The 14,814-nt window shown below is 48.8% G+C and overlaps 1 protein-coding gene across 4 annotated transcripts in view; it reads right to left on the bottom strand.

Moving 5' to 3' along the window:
* Nucleotides 1–192: 192 nt before the first annotated feature.
* DAAM1 (dishevelled associated activator of morphogenesis 1) overlaps nucleotides 193–14,814 on the bottom strand; it is a 95,360-nt gene continuing 80,738 nt past the window's right edge. For all 4 annotated transcript variants that reach the window (XM_074583681.1, XM_074583684.1, XM_074583682.1 and 1 more), the window contains 9 exons: nucleotides 12,206–12,290; nucleotides 11,340–11,446; nucleotides 9,523–9,611; nucleotides 9,120–9,288; nucleotides 8,260–8,367; nucleotides 6,072–6,132; nucleotides 5,290–5,421; nucleotides 2,449–2,619; nucleotides 193–2,008 (listed from right to left, as the gene is read on the bottom strand). In XM_074583681.1, the coding sequence (XP_074439782.1) occupies nucleotides 1,799–2,008; nucleotides 2,449–2,619; nucleotides 5,290–5,421; nucleotides 6,072–6,132; nucleotides 8,260–8,367; nucleotides 9,120–9,288; nucleotides 9,523–9,611; nucleotides 11,340–11,446; nucleotides 12,206–12,290 (1,132 nt within the window). In that variant the 3' untranslated portion in view covers nucleotides 193–1,798. The remainder of the gene's footprint in view (nucleotides 2,009–2,448; nucleotides 2,620–5,289; nucleotides 5,422–6,071; nucleotides 6,133–8,259; nucleotides 8,368–9,119; nucleotides 9,289–9,522; nucleotides 9,612–11,339; nucleotides 11,447–12,205; nucleotides 12,291–14,814) is intronic.

The following is a 14,814-nucleotide window of genomic DNA, read 5'->3' as shown; positions in this document are numbered from 1 at the left end:
TGTCTTTATTTCCCCCTCCTTCTTAAAGCAAAGTGCTTAACTCCACCTTTGAACATAATGTGCAGGTTTTGCAGCTGCTTGGATACGAGGTGCTGGACTTTTTTTGCGCTTACCTGCTTAATTTATTACTGTTTTTAACGCTACTCAGAAAGTCTTTTTTTTTCCTTTTCTTTTTTCTTTTTTTTATTTTTTAATCTACAGTGCGTCAAAACTTGCAATGAAGAAAAGAACAAAAATGGTAAAACCACAGCTCTTGACAACTCTGGTTAGAGAGAGATTTCACAGCTTTCACTCAGCACGCAGACTCCGTGGCCTTCAGGTGCTTAGAACCATATTTTTTTTATACAAATTAGTTTAAACATCACTTTTGCTACAGTACATATAGTTAACTGACATCCCATACCCCACCAGTAATACCGATTATCTGACAAAAAAACCCCCAACCAACCTTATTTCAAATAGTGTTAACATCTAGTGCAACAGGGACAAACTCATCTCTCCACAGGAAAAAGAACAAACAAACAAACAAGAAAAGGATCACAAAAGTATTGGTGGTATAAAAAGGTTTTGTTTTGTTTTCTTAAAAAACACACCACAAATAAATAAAAGTAAAAAGTAACAGTCCTCTATATACTCAGCATAATTTAAGAATAGAAATGTTAATATGTTAACGGTGGTTACTTTTTATTCTCCAATTCTTAATTTTCTAAATCTTTAAATTGTTACTCCCTGAGAGCTTTGAATTATTTTTATTATTATTTTTTGTCTTTATTTGGACTGACATTTGACAGGTAGCTCTGCTTACAAATTTGCAATGACAACGAACAGCAAACCAGTTGAAAAAAGACCTGGCTAAGAGACGAGCGTTTCTTGGCATCACTGCTTCTGTGTGTCCAACAAAGAAAAGAGAAAAGAAGGTGGGTGAAAGCTGGCGGGTTTGCACCAGCCCATCAGAGCCCCTCGGTCCTGACGCACCTTTACAGAGGATACAGTTTGTCCCATTGAACAGAAAGCAAGAATAAAAATTACAACACAAAAGTTTATGCTCTTTGTCTCCTCCGAGAACCGACCTTTCCCACCATCTTGAGGCAGAAGACGTTTTATAAAAGTATAAATACATCTGTGTGGCGTTAAAGCGATAAGCACTTTGGGGTAAACTTTTTCCTTTAGCAAGGTGGCGGTAAGAGGAAATAGAGTATTTCCCAAGAGGAGCACTGCCGGGAGCGCCCGCAGCGCCGAGCTCAGGAACCAGCATGAAAGCACGGATGTGCGAGTTTTTTTTGAATAATCACGACAATGAGAAAATAAACCAAATCCAGATTAAGTTCATTCAACTTTGTTTTTTTCTTTTCCTCTTTAAACCGCTTGGCTTGTGCGCAAGGTGTCCCCTGCAAATGGCCCGAGGGGTTCCCAGCAGGAGAGTGGCGGGGAGCGGCTTCCCATTGCCTTTGCAGACCATGGAGACCACTGGTGTCTCTGGGTTGGGTCCTCTCTTGCCCCGCGGACGCGGCCCTTGTGCTTATGCATGGGGAGAACTACTTTTTGGAGGGAGCCGGAGGAGAGGAAGCGGTGCTGGCACCCATCAAGATGCCCACGCACCTCCATCCTCACCCCTGACCTGACTATATACACAGTATATATACATACACACTCGCCTGCGGGGGGAGAGAGCGTGCCACTGTTTCGCTTTGAATCGCAAGGCAGTATAATGGGAATAAACTGCCCCCCAAGCCACTTCAAAAAGACTAACCCGACCCGCATTTTTTTATTGGGTTTTATTGTTGCTGTTGTTTGTTTTTCAAAAGTTCAGCTTGGTGACGGGCCTCTCACGGCCGCTGTCAGCCAGCTGGTTGGCGATGCGCTTGCGATTGCGCTTCAGCTTGGAGAGGTCCTTGTCGAAGACTTCGCCTGAGCGCAGGGCTGAGACGAGGTCGTCGAACTCGCCGCCTTCCTCCCCGCTCTCCTTCGCCTTCCTTGCCTTGCGCTCCCGCTCCCGCTGCTCCTTCAGCTATGTGCCACGGTAGAGGGGGGGAAAGGAGACATCTCACTCTCATGCAGGCAATTGTGGGGGTGCCCAACACACACGTGGTGACCCCCAAACCCATGAAACAAAAGTGGTTTCCCACCCAGGTGCTTAGCATGCGAGAGCTGGTCGGGGTTATTGATACAAGCCATGGACTGAGGTCCACAGGCCCATGTCTGCTGCTGGTGCGCCACAGGCAGCACCAGATGTGCTGTATGTTTTATCTCCAAGACCTCACCAACCCAAGGTCATTAGTTAATTAAACAATCAACAGTGAAAAGTCAGTGGGTCTAAGTGCACAGAAGCTCCTGGCCCAGTCTTCAGTGCTCTCCATGCCGCCATGGCCACCAAGGGGACAGCATGTCATGGCTGCCATCCCCCCAGTGCCCCAGGGGTGCTGCTGGGAATCACTGATGCCTGCTCACCTGTGCCTCCATGCGTGCCCGGCGCTCTTCCTCCTCCTTCCTCCTCCTCATGTTCTCGTTCTCCTGTTTGGCCTCAGTCACGGCTTGAAGGAACTGGTCAAAGATGCCAAAGAACTCATCAGGTTGCATTTTGTCTGTGTCTTCTCCAAAGTGCTTCACAGCCTTGGAAAACTGGGAGAGAGAAGATAGGGGTCCGTCAGTCTTGGAGACACCCATTGCATCGGCGAAACCCGCAATGGAAAGCCTTGGACCCGATGGAGCGGAGAGAAACTCTTCCAGCAGCCATGGTGGAGAGCACGGCTTTGCTACATCAAGCCTTGACTTAAACATGAAATAAATCATCTGATGTTTTACCTGCTGCCCTGTAAGAGCTGACCTGGATCACTCCCGAGCACCCTCTCCTAACACATCCCCCACACAGCCCTTCTTGCCTCTGGCTCTGCTGAGCCTCCCCCTGGCCCAGCTCGACTTTATTAACTAAGCAGCAGTAAAAACAAGGAAGCAAAATATTGTGGGACCGAAGACCGAAGACATAAAACTAATAGTAAACACGGCAGGGGAAGGGAGACTCGCACTTTTAAGTTTTTCTTTGAAGTATTTTTGGGGTATTATTTATCATTGCCACATGCTCCGCTATTGAAACCAAATGTGTTGGTGGAACTTCTAAAAGCCATTTCTGCCCAGGCTCAGGCACAGCCCTGGGTAGGGAAATAGGGAGTTTTCCGGCCTTTCGTGCTGTTTGCACACCATTAGTGTAAGGGAGTCGAATGAGGCCGTAGCAAAGGTCAGGACAGGATATCCACGATCTGCTGATGAGTCCTGGTCCCCAAGGAGTCCATGAGTTGTCCTCGGGACTGACATCCTTTGTTCTCATATCCAGTTTGAAGGAGACTCTTTGTGCACAGAAAGTTTGTTAAAATTGTGATGGTGTGTTCTGGAGATAAGCACGCTTAAAAGAAAAGAAAAACAAAATCAAAGCACAGATTTATTAGTTGCTTTGATTTTGCTGGGTAGACTGAGAGGAACATTTTTAAAGCCTGCCTGTATGATTTAGTTTTATTTGCAGGGGTGCCCCAGACTCTTCAAAAGACATTTAGGGCATTTTTTTATTTCTTTGTTTACTTAAGAGACTTAGCACTTCAAGATGCAGGGAGGAATCTGAGAGGTGCCACTATATAAGTCAAAATAATTGAGGTTATTCTTGTTGATTTTCATCAAGATATTTAATCCTCTGCCATGTTACAGGAGATTCTGGTGGAGGGGAAAAGGCTGAAAATGTTATCCTCGCAGGATATAAAGTTTATAAAACAATGATGTTTCTTGACGACTTGACACGACTTGAATTTGGACATACGTTTAAAAAGCAAAGCACTGGTGCACTTTGCACAGCTCAACCTATTCAATAACCACGGAAACAGCCGCACATTGCTTCAGAGTGGACTTTGATGGGCGCTGGGGACCACCTTCTCCTCCAGATCCAGACAAATCAGCAGATGACGATACAGTTAGCAGAGCATTTGTCACCATCTCCACAGTCCTAACTCACTGCAGGGAAAATCTGCCAGATTACCATCAGCAATTTAAAAGCGTGGTCTGGGTTAGCCATGTCCTCAGGAAGGCAATGGTCAATCATAATGTCCAAGCACGGGTGGATGGTCTGAAGGACAGTGCCAACTGGACATTGGTACAACCAGGGAGAAGGTGGTGGTGGCACTTGGTAAGTTCTGTCTTTGCAGAGGTAGCTCATGCAGAGGGAGAAGGATGGGACCTCTAAAGTGGCCTGCGCTGGACTATCTCCCTGCCACTTCAATCAAGATGAAGGCCAGGCCAGGGAGGAGATACTGAAGGATTGTTCTTGGAGGAAACAGAAACCAGATATGGGCTCCTTTGTTGAAACAGGGAAAGCAAAAGGTGCCTGGGAGTCAGAGATGTCAGCCAATGGCCACCCCATTGCTGTGATTTAAGCCAGCCTGGTAGGGAGAAAAGGACAACATGGCAAGAGGTCATTGCACGTGGCTACAAAGCACTCACCAAGGCATTACTCTGGGGAAGGTGAATCTTTTAAGTACCTTCTCTAACCAGGTCTGAAGTTGGCCTCAACTGATGTCACTGAGCTCCTCTCCTTCTTTGGAGAGAAGAGCTGGGCAGGTCTCAGACTGAAGTTATGCATCGGATGTTATTTTGCCCTATAGAAGTGGGGTCACCCAGCTCGTTGATATCAACCTCTGGGTGACCTCACGTCCAGCCTGAAGACCTGGTTGCATTTTTTCCTCCTCTTCTGACAACACCAGACAGAACATCCTGCTTTCCTGCCATCTTCAGCCTTCATTGGCCAAGATGCCCAAGCTGCCGCAGTCTTAACTCTAAAGCCACCAAAACTGGGATATTTCCATTTTAAGACACAGAAAGCAAAGCAAGCTCTCTAGGCTTGAGTGAGAGCTCTTCACCAACACTCAGATCCTCACAAATGACCTATCATCTCCTCCCCGGATGGACACAACTCTCCCATGGCTAGCCCCTGCCAGGGGCTTTCTACAGCACATCTTGTGTCCCAGAAGCAGTCTGTTGGCCTGACCTGTGAACCCCTGGCATGCTGGGTTGTGAAGCAGGAAAAAGGCCCTAGAGACAGAGATGTACCCACACACCCACTTCAAACAAACCATGAAGAGCAGCCCAGCACTTTCCTCATGTCAGGATCTCGGCAGGACACTCGCATGGGGGGAGGTATCTGAGATGTTAACACACAGTATGTGCTCTGGGAAGGCCAGGACCATCCCTCCCCCGTTGGCTGGAGGAAAGGCTGAAATGCTACCCAGATCTCAAGGACGTTGGTGACCTTACCAGCTCTTTCGCTTCCATCAGAAGATCTTCGACATCCGAGAAACTGAAGCTGGCTAATGTGATGAACTGGCTGACGACAGACACAAACTTGTCACCTGTTTGCTGAACCTGAGACTTCTGGAAGTCCAGCTCCTTTGGGGAAAAAAAAGTAAATCTGGTCAGGCCCTGGCTGATGGAGGGACACAAATACCATCGGCCTCTGTCAGGGCTGTTGGGTGAGTGCCTGCATCAGTGCCGTGGGTGCTTGCTGCACGGCCACTGCTGCTTCCGCCTACCATATGTGAGGCCATGGATTACCCTGTTCTACAGTATCACACATGCAGTACACTTTTAAGGCTAAATCCTGCAGGAGAGATCATGGAAGCGGCATAATTGAGCAAGACAGCAAGTCCTTCGGGACACCTCCACCATTTCATCACCACTCCAGCTGGGCTGCAGAAGTGCTGCTCAGCCTGAGCCCCAGCCCTCTGTGGTTTTACAGCTAAAGGGAGACCCCTCAGCACACCACAGGTCCTCCACAGGCATCATCACTAAACTCACTCAGCCTCCCTTGGCTTATTAGATATAAACCACGCGCATGCCTAACCACATACGGTAACTTTGATGCCAAAACAGCCCTAAGAGGACAGACGCATGTGTAGGGCAGGAAGGAAGGACAAACAGATCTCCAGGATGTGAGATAACAGCAGCTTTGCTGGGAGCTCCCTTGCCTGCCTCCCTAAGGAGGGATGTCGCGGTGCGTGGAGCCAAGCTGGACTATATTTGATTTAAATAATACTTACGGTCTCCACCGCTCTCAGGCCGCTCCTCAGAGTGTTTATTTCTTTCTCCAGCTCGGTCATGCTGTTGGAAATGGCAGGATGTTAATTTTCATCCTTCCCCAGCAAATTCTATGGCTCTCTAACCAACTCGACCATGTTTTTCCACTGAAAAGATCCCGGCGCTGCACACATTGTCTCCTGCTTGCAGACCAGCATGTTCTAAGCAATAAATTGGGCTGATAGCCTCTAGGCTAGACAGCTACCCATCTCAAAGTAGCTGCAGTTGCTTTTTTGAAGCAAAGCGCTTTTCTGTATTTTCAATCAAGGGGACTGTGCAGGCTTAGCAAGCTCAGCAGCCTCCAGACCTCTCCAAGCAAAAGGAGAGCTCAGAAGAGGGATATGTTGGGCACAGATTTCTCTTCCCCTCTTGAGGGCCATCAGGAGATAGGCTTGCTGTCCCATTGCACAGCGGACAATGTTTCAGGGAACCACAGTTAGGTGAATGCCATGCAAAGCATCCTTCCAAGCAGCAAGGCTTTCATAAAGGGAGACAACCCAAATATAGAGAAATAAAAATAAATCATCACGTCTGGAACTGACTGTGTTTACACAAGGCTCAAGCCCCTGATGAGCGTCAAGTTCAAGTGCTTACGTATTTCTACCACTACGTCTGAGTGGAAGCTTTCTCACAAAGACTCGATGACCACAGTCTTGACGTCTTTCCAGGGGTGTCTGTCCTAGGGCTGGGGTCCCTGGAAACGCTGACGTTGGGTCATGGGGCAAGCGTTCCTGGCAGGTTTAGTCTGGGAAAATGCAGTTTTGGGAGCCCTGTGCTCCAGAAGTTCATTACTAGCGGTGGGATTGACAGAGGTGTCAATTTTGCTTCACAGCTGCAGGGCTGAGGGGAATTTAGTTTTCCAGAGCTTTAGAAACTTTTTGGTTTCACTCTAGATTGAACCAAGCCCAAATATTACACATGGTGTCCAGTTTAGAGAGAAATGATAAAGTTCAGGGGGGGAAATATTCTCTACGCAGATGTTTTCTTTCCCATACGTTTATCTGTATAACAGCTGCAGATACACGAGCATGAGAAAGCCGGAGCCTGCACCGGCGAGGGAGCGTGCCCTGCTCAACCATATTCTCAGCCAATGCCTATGAGTGCAGCAGCCAAACAGTCCTCCTCACATGCCAAGATTTGTCCTGTCACTTTGTTTAATCCATATGGCTGACAATTTTTTTACATTTTAAACACAAGGATGCTGGCTTTGCACATTACAGATCTTCTGCGGGGAAGCCACTATTGCCACAAGAGCACTTTGAAACCTGAAAGATCCTCAGGCTGCCATAAACTCCGTGCGTATTTGCCATCCCCTCTCTAAAGACGTGCAGTTTCAGGCCCTTTTCATGTCCGTGGCTAACACAAATGTGTTCTGACTGCAGAAATGTGGGATCTTTGCTGCTCAGGTCCCCAAAGCAGCAAAACCAGTAAGCTCCTGCTGAACTTTAAAACGGAAACAAAGCCCCATTGATTTCAGAGGGACTTCAGCACATACTTGAGGGCTTCGCAGAGCAACAGCGAGTTGCTCCTGTACTTAAAAGTTCAGCGTGTGTTTAAGGGCTTTGCTGAACGGGGGGCTCCGCCGGCAAGGAGACAGCAGCAGCCTGCTCCAAACAGGTCACCAGAAGACAGGCAGCGTTTAAAAGGTTGTTGCAAATGCCAGAAGCTCGATGTCAGTGGTGAAATGAGGGCCAGGCAGGACCTGGAGGCAGGTGAACCCCTCGCACTGCTGCCTGGTCCTGCCCATGCTGCAGGCAAAGCCTCCCTGCCACACGCAGATAAACAGCTGCCCTTTATCTGCAGCCGCACCGCAACCGCTTCCTCCCGGATTACTTAATGTACCATTAGAAATTAATTAAATGCTTCTGCAGTGAGATAACAACAGGAAACGGCTGGCTCCAAGCAGCTCCCCTCCCTCAAGGTCTGAGGCTCGCAGCCCTTTGCTGCAAGGGCTGATATTTAAAGCCAGGTGATGTTTGGTCCAGCCTCCCAGGCTGCTCTAGGGCCAGCGTGGCCACAGTACAGGGCCCAGCCCAGTGGCCAGGATCTGACCAGGAGCGCAAGCAAGGGAGGGTGACACAGAAAGGCAGGCTGAAGCGAGGGGAGAGGTGCTCCCGGTGCTCCCTATGTGCCACCTAAATCCCTGCTTACTTGACTTTGGCTGCCTGCGGGATGTCTCGCAGCTCCTCATGCAGGTGGAGGACTTTGGGATATTTCTTTTCAACGATAGTGATGAGATAGTGCAGAAGGGTGATGTTCCTAGGAGAGAGGAGCGGTGAGGTCAGCATGGTGGCACCACGGGGAGCCAAGAGCTCAGTTGAAAACATTGGTTAAATCCCAACCCTGGTAATAAACTATTTTGGGATTTCTGCAAGGATGCTGCTGCCTGTCTAAGGGACATGGGATGGGTCTGTCCCATGCACGGCCACATTGCAAAGCAGCCTGGTCCCTGCAAGCAAGGGTCCTCCACAGGAAGGACCCAGCGGAGGTGACTTGAGCACTACCGCTCCCATCCTCCACTGTCTTTACTGATGGATGATGCCAGGCAGGTTTGAAACCTGACCCAGCTTCTCTCGCTGTGTGCATGGAGCTTGGTATGGGGAGAGCAAACCAGTGATGGCTGCAGCAGCTTGAGGGTTCCTGTGGAGAGGAGCCCCTGGGACCCCTCCTCTGGACACTGCACCACAGCACGACAGCTCTTAGCTTCTTCAAAGGGGAGGAAAAAACATTTGGGGGATGATACTCCTAATCAGCCTTGGCTGCTGTTTAGCCAGCCCGGGAAGGAAAGCCCCCATCAATCCCCGTGCTGATCTGCAGCTCAGCTTCCCTGGAAATCTGTCCTGCTCAAAAAATGGACATTTGCATCATCCGATGTGCCAGATGGGGCAGCAGGAGGGAGGGGACAGCTTCCACCTACCCATGTCCCAGAGGCAACACTAATGGCCCCTCCAATGCCCCAACATCCCTAGGGCCCGCGGACGCTACTGAGGACGAGCGGAGGGGCTGCTCACTTGTCAATGCTGGACTTGGTGTCTGCGATCTTGTTGAGGCTGGAGATCTTAAACCCGAAGGCGTTGCCCCTCTGGCCCTTGTTCATGTAGTTCCCAAAGGCCAGGACCACCTCCAGCAGCTGCTGGAGGCTGCTGCTCTGCAGCACCGCCTTGGAGCCAGCGCGGATGGCTGAAAGCAGAGAGGTGTGGGACATTACCCCCTGCCATGGCAGCACACCAGTCCCCTTTTCTTGCAGCGACCCCTTCAGTGCCCCTATTGCCAAAGAGTAACCACAACTCCCTCCCTTCCCCTGTGTCACTGCAACCTCCGTGCAGATCAGGCTTGCCCTGGCACAGAGTGATGCTCTTTCTATGAGTGCTCCCTGTACTAACACAGAGCCCCATAGCAGGTCTGGTCACTTGCCTTCAACCTTGGGTTTGACTTCTGCAACTCTCTCTGCAAACTTCTTCTTGAAGTAGAGGGACTGCAACCTTTGCTGATAATGGTTTATCCTGGAAAACAAAGAGAGGTGCGGGTTGAGCTTTGCTTGCTCCAGGCAGAGCTCAGTTGCTCTGCTGCTCGCAGCTGTGCTCACAAAGCACACTTGAGCCATGGTGATTAAATAATAATGACGACATTTCTCCCTGATGCTCGCTGGGAAAAATGACAACTGAAGCTACAGCTGTCCTGGGGTGGATCCAGGTGGGCTCTTAAGCATGTGCTTGAGGCTATCCTTAACTCAGCAGGTTCAACAAGTGCATTTTTACACCCTATTGCTATAAACAGTTCTTTTACCACTCCTTAGCAAAGATGCTGATGAGGTCTGGGCTCCCAATGGCTTTGTGATGAGCTGTGGCTGGAGACAGGCACACCAACTACCAGCACTAACAAAACTGGACCTTCAGATCCTCAAAATGATGGCCTGGGCTGGAAAGCCACCAAACACAGCCCAATCCAGCCCTTTCCTGGGCAAGTCAGGGACGGCTCTGCTCATGTCAATTGTATTTAGGCTAAACAAGATCTCACTTGTACGCAAATGGCAGTCTGATTTGAGTCATTTAGACCAAGGACCCAAAGGAGACGTGCTCCCAGACAAGGTCATGAGCTACGCTGTCGTTGTACTAATCAGAGGTGACAAAGACATCACGCTCGGTTACAGAACACAGGGCAAATTAAAAAGCCATGCTGGAAATCAAGGAAAATATTTGCATCAGTACGTTGTGCTTTCCAAAAGATGGAGGCATGGGAGCAACACTTGGGCAAGAGACTGTGAAGAAGAAAGGTGATCTGCGATAGGAAAGCTAATTCTGAGCCTCTTCCAGCCCCGAGGGCTCAGGTCTGAACTTCACAGCTCCGTCCTGCCTGTCTTTGACACTCAGCAACTACACGGTGCATTGCCCTGGTGTTCATTGGTGCATTTCTCAGGGAGGACAGAAACATTTCTATTTTTGATCTCCTAGTACAATCTCAGATTGTGAAACTCACTGACTTTGCAAACAAGTGACTTGCTTGAAGTTCAGCTAAGAAATTGAAGGAGCTCAATACTCAGTTGGATTTAAATAAGGAGCTTCAAGATTTTAAACCAGCACCTTTGGAGGATGTACATGCAAAAGATAAGATTACTGATCCCTGAAGATTTCTAAGCCTTAAATCATTGCTACCAGAAGCAGGAAGAAATGAGATTTCCTTTCCATCTCATATATTCTCAGGATCCCCAGGGACAAGTCATTCCTGAGGTGAGGAGTGGGACTTACCTACACAGCAGGGCAAAACTTACACACATCAGTCTTTAGCATTCATTAGGATACGTTCGTGTGAAGGAGAAAGGAGCATCACTACAGTGTTGTTATCATTCAAACAGCACTTGCTACCCGGGCCATGATGCAGATGATGCAGTCTTTCACAGACTTCTGACAGACTGAGCTTTTCTAATCCAAACAAGAAGGGAAATGTGACGGGACATCCTCTGGGAAGCCAACAAATGTCTCCAGAGGATCCATTTCCCAATCTCTCTCCCCCCTGCTCCATCCAGCTGCTGCTTGTCTGGGATGCACAACCCCGATTTTAGGAGCACAGCATCACAAGTGATCCTTATGGGTGAGAGCACCATGCTTTGTCCCTCTTATTTCTTGATGTGAAAAAAAGCAAGCAGGGCCTCCCAACCAGGCTCCATCAAACAGCTGCCTTGCAACCAGCCTGTGCAGCCACAGGCCAAAACACGTGTCTCCTGGGCCACCAACCTGCTCATTTCGAAGAGGAAACGGTCAGCCTTGGCCATACGGTCCAGCTCGTGCTTATGCTCTTCCAGGAGGTCAATGTCACCCTTTTCAGGAACAAACTTCAGGAGCTAAACAAGGGAAAGCACACTTGTGGACATGAGGTCCATACACAGTTTTTCAGGAGCAAAACGGCGACTTATTTGCTTGAATCTACTACCTTTTCAACATGTACAGACAGTGACCCTGAGACCACCTACAAAATACGTGTATTCATTGCCCCTGTGACCTTCCTTCCATCACCCCATCACATTAGTGTCGGCCCTGCCATCACTCTGTCTGCTCCAAGGAGTTTTCAACATTAGCTCTGCCAGAGGACATGTCAGAGACTCTTATTTGCTGCAGCTCTACCTGTTTGCAGATGGAAATTTTGTGCAACGAATCCTCCCATGTGTCTGCTGAAAGTGCAATTACCAGCTCAGCTTTAAGGACAGGTGACTAAAATGCTTCCAAAGGGATTCAGATGGGGTGAAAAATGGGATTCCCTTTTTGAGAACTGCACAAACGCTGAACAATCTTTCAAAAATAACCCCCTACCAAGCACAAACTTCAAGCTGCAGCCACAAAACAGGCAACTGGCTCAGCCTTGGGGTCCCAGGGCAGACCCAGGTAGTCAAGGCACATGGAGGCCATGCTGCTCCCGACACTGATGCTGTGACCAAGCTGCTTTCCCGTTCCTGCAGCTCACTTGAGTGTTTTTTCAACATGCGGTTGGTAAATAATCTGGGGCCCTGACACACTTCTCAAAGCTGCGGATTGGTCCCGAGCACCTTGCACAGTGTGGTCTTAGCATTAGGCAACCATGGAAGAGCACAGGACGCGTTGCCCACCTGCTCCAGCATGTCTTTCGGGAGGTCCTCCTGCTCATCCATCGTCAAAATAGCTCGTTTGATCTCATCGTTCGAGAGTTTCAGCCTGGGAGGTAAAGGGGGAAGGAGAGTTATTCCCAGCCCAGTAATCACGCAGAGTCGATGAGCATTTCCTACACACCCCTCCAAGTTGAACAGCTTAACTCCCAGCCAGCAGCAACATTACAAATTACACTATGCAGTGTGTTATGAAGGAAGAAGTGTGAGACACGGCAGGACTATGCTCTGCCAAGGCACAGCACAGAGCAGCCCTGCTGCAAACAGGGGGGGTGTCAAACCCCACCAGCCAATTCCCTCTCCCCACACTGCAGCTGCCATCCCCTGTTTTACAGTATTTTATGTAAGTATCCTAAGTATTATACATTATATATGTATAATATATATACTGTATAAGTATATATACATTATACAGTATTATACATGTATTAAAAGTAAATAACTTTTATACGTAACTCTTGCCCGTACCAATGCTGCTCCTGCAGTCCCAGCATCCCCAAGGGCCACGGGGCCAGCAGGGGCCACCCTCCCTGTCGGCAGCACAGCTCAGGCTGAGCTCAGGATTCAGCTCAGCACTGCTCCTAAACCCATTGCTGCAACCCCTAAGGAAAACTGGGCCAATTTCTGCTGTTTTTCTTGGATTTGAACATTGCCTTCCCCACCCCTCCCAGCCGCCTTCGCTGCGAGTGTCTCTCTAGGAAGAAAGAGAAAGGAGTCCAAAATTTGGAGAAGCAGATGCTCAGCATCCCAGGAAACCCATCAGCTTTTTTTCTGGGGACCGAGGGGGGCAGAATTCAACGTGCTTCCAACACTAACAGTTGGAAACCAGCCCCCTTCCACCTTTTTCTTCCTCCACTTCACATAAGAGGAACTGAAGATGGAGCAGCCATCAATTACAGTTTAATATGCCTGCAGCACTCCCTGTGACCACTCCCTGCAAGGACTTTGATTGCAAACCCACCATATTTTTCTTCATGTTTTTGCATTGCACTTAGTAGAATAAACTAAATGCAAAAGAGGGAGAGCCCAGAAACTCCTGCAACTCTGTCTGCCAACATCCTATCCCTTGCCCAGCTTCCAGTGACGGTTAAAGTCATTGCAATAGATATAAATAAAATAAATCCCCTGTGCTTTCATGCACAGGAAGTTGCATGGTTGAAAAGACCTGTTCATGGGCTTTAAGGAAACCTATCGTCCCAGTCTTGGTGATCAGTGCTGCCAAGGGATGCTGAAACATTGGATGTGGCTCAAAGGAATGAGCTGAAACCAGAAACAAACCCTACGCTGGGATGTGAGACCTTGGAAGTCAACCTGATCAGCAGATCGAAAAGAAGATTGGGAGCTGACTTGATCACTCTAAGTAATTAAACGAGGAGGGTATTTTTCAGCCGAACATCTCTTCAGGAAGCAGACTGAAACCATGGAGCTGGCTTTTGGAAGATGAAGCTAAAGCAGGGAGGGTGTTGTCTCTAAGACCAGGGTAGCAAGGGCTCAGTTTAGCTTGAAATCTTTTGCTCAAGGCTGGAGTAAAGGATTTGATTTATCGAGGTATGTGGACCTTACAGGCTTGTCAAGTAAATATTTGTTCCTTATGAGCCCTTATCTCTTGTCCTATACCTGGTCCTCTCTCACCTCACGCTCGAGTGAGCTCCCCAAGAGAGGGTTTAATGAGTGATTTAAAATCCCACCCTCAGCCAGGGGAGGAAGCTCAAAGATTGAGCTGAGCAGCGCCCAGGACTATTGCTACGGTTGCTGTACAAGGAGCAAACCCAAGATCCATGGAAAACATCCCCTCTGCTGCTTGCAGTGATAAGCAGCCTTGTCCTGGGGACACCCTACCTGTCCTGTACGAGGGCAGTGGCTGGGATGGACATGACCTGATGTCGGGTATGAAGCTGCAGGAGGACTTCTTTTATACCCAAGCAGGGACACAAGAGCCAAGATTGCCAACAAATGTCACATCAATCCCCGTCACAGTGAAAAACAGACACTGGCTTGGTTCGGACATTTGGGGGGATTCCTGGGAGGCAAAAATGCTCCCGGGAGAAGGGGTAGGTAGCTACTCCTCATCCAAAGCCAAAGTGACACCTGAAGTGCACGCTTTCCACCATGACTATCTCCAGGAGGGCGGTGAAAGATGAGGTTGACTTTTGTAAGCCCTGCTTGTTAAAAGCAAAGTCAATAATAGAACAGATTTAAGGAAAAAAAAAAAAAGAAGCTGAAAAAGCTTTTCTCAGGAATCACCAAAACCCAGTGCCAAGAACAAGAGACTGCCCCAGCATTGGCAGAGAGCAAGCACGGGGCACCAGAAGAAAACAGCTTCTCAGACGACTTGATGGGAAAGGGGCCAGTGAAAGCTAGAAGCTTATCTATAACAACAATAATTATCATTGTTGGCAGCAGCTGTCGAACGCGAGCCGTCTGAGAGGAATGGGGTCACAGGACTTGCTGTCACAGGGATTTAAAGGCAGCAGCCCGCCGATGCGAAGTGACAGCTTGCCAGCCTGACAAGCACGGGCCTATTTTGCGTGGCTTTTGTAGAGTCCCATGGATCACGTAATATGTGTGAAGGG

This window comes from Larus michahellis, chromosome 4 (assembly GCF_964199755.1).
Source record: "Larus michahellis chromosome 4, bLarMic1.1, whole genome shotgun sequence".
Classification (NCBI taxonomy): Eukaryota; Metazoa; Chordata; class Aves; order Charadriiformes; family Laridae; genus Larus; species Larus michahellis.
The sequence above is the reverse complement of the archived record's forward strand: the minus strand, read 5'-3'. Positions and strand labels throughout refer to the sequence as shown.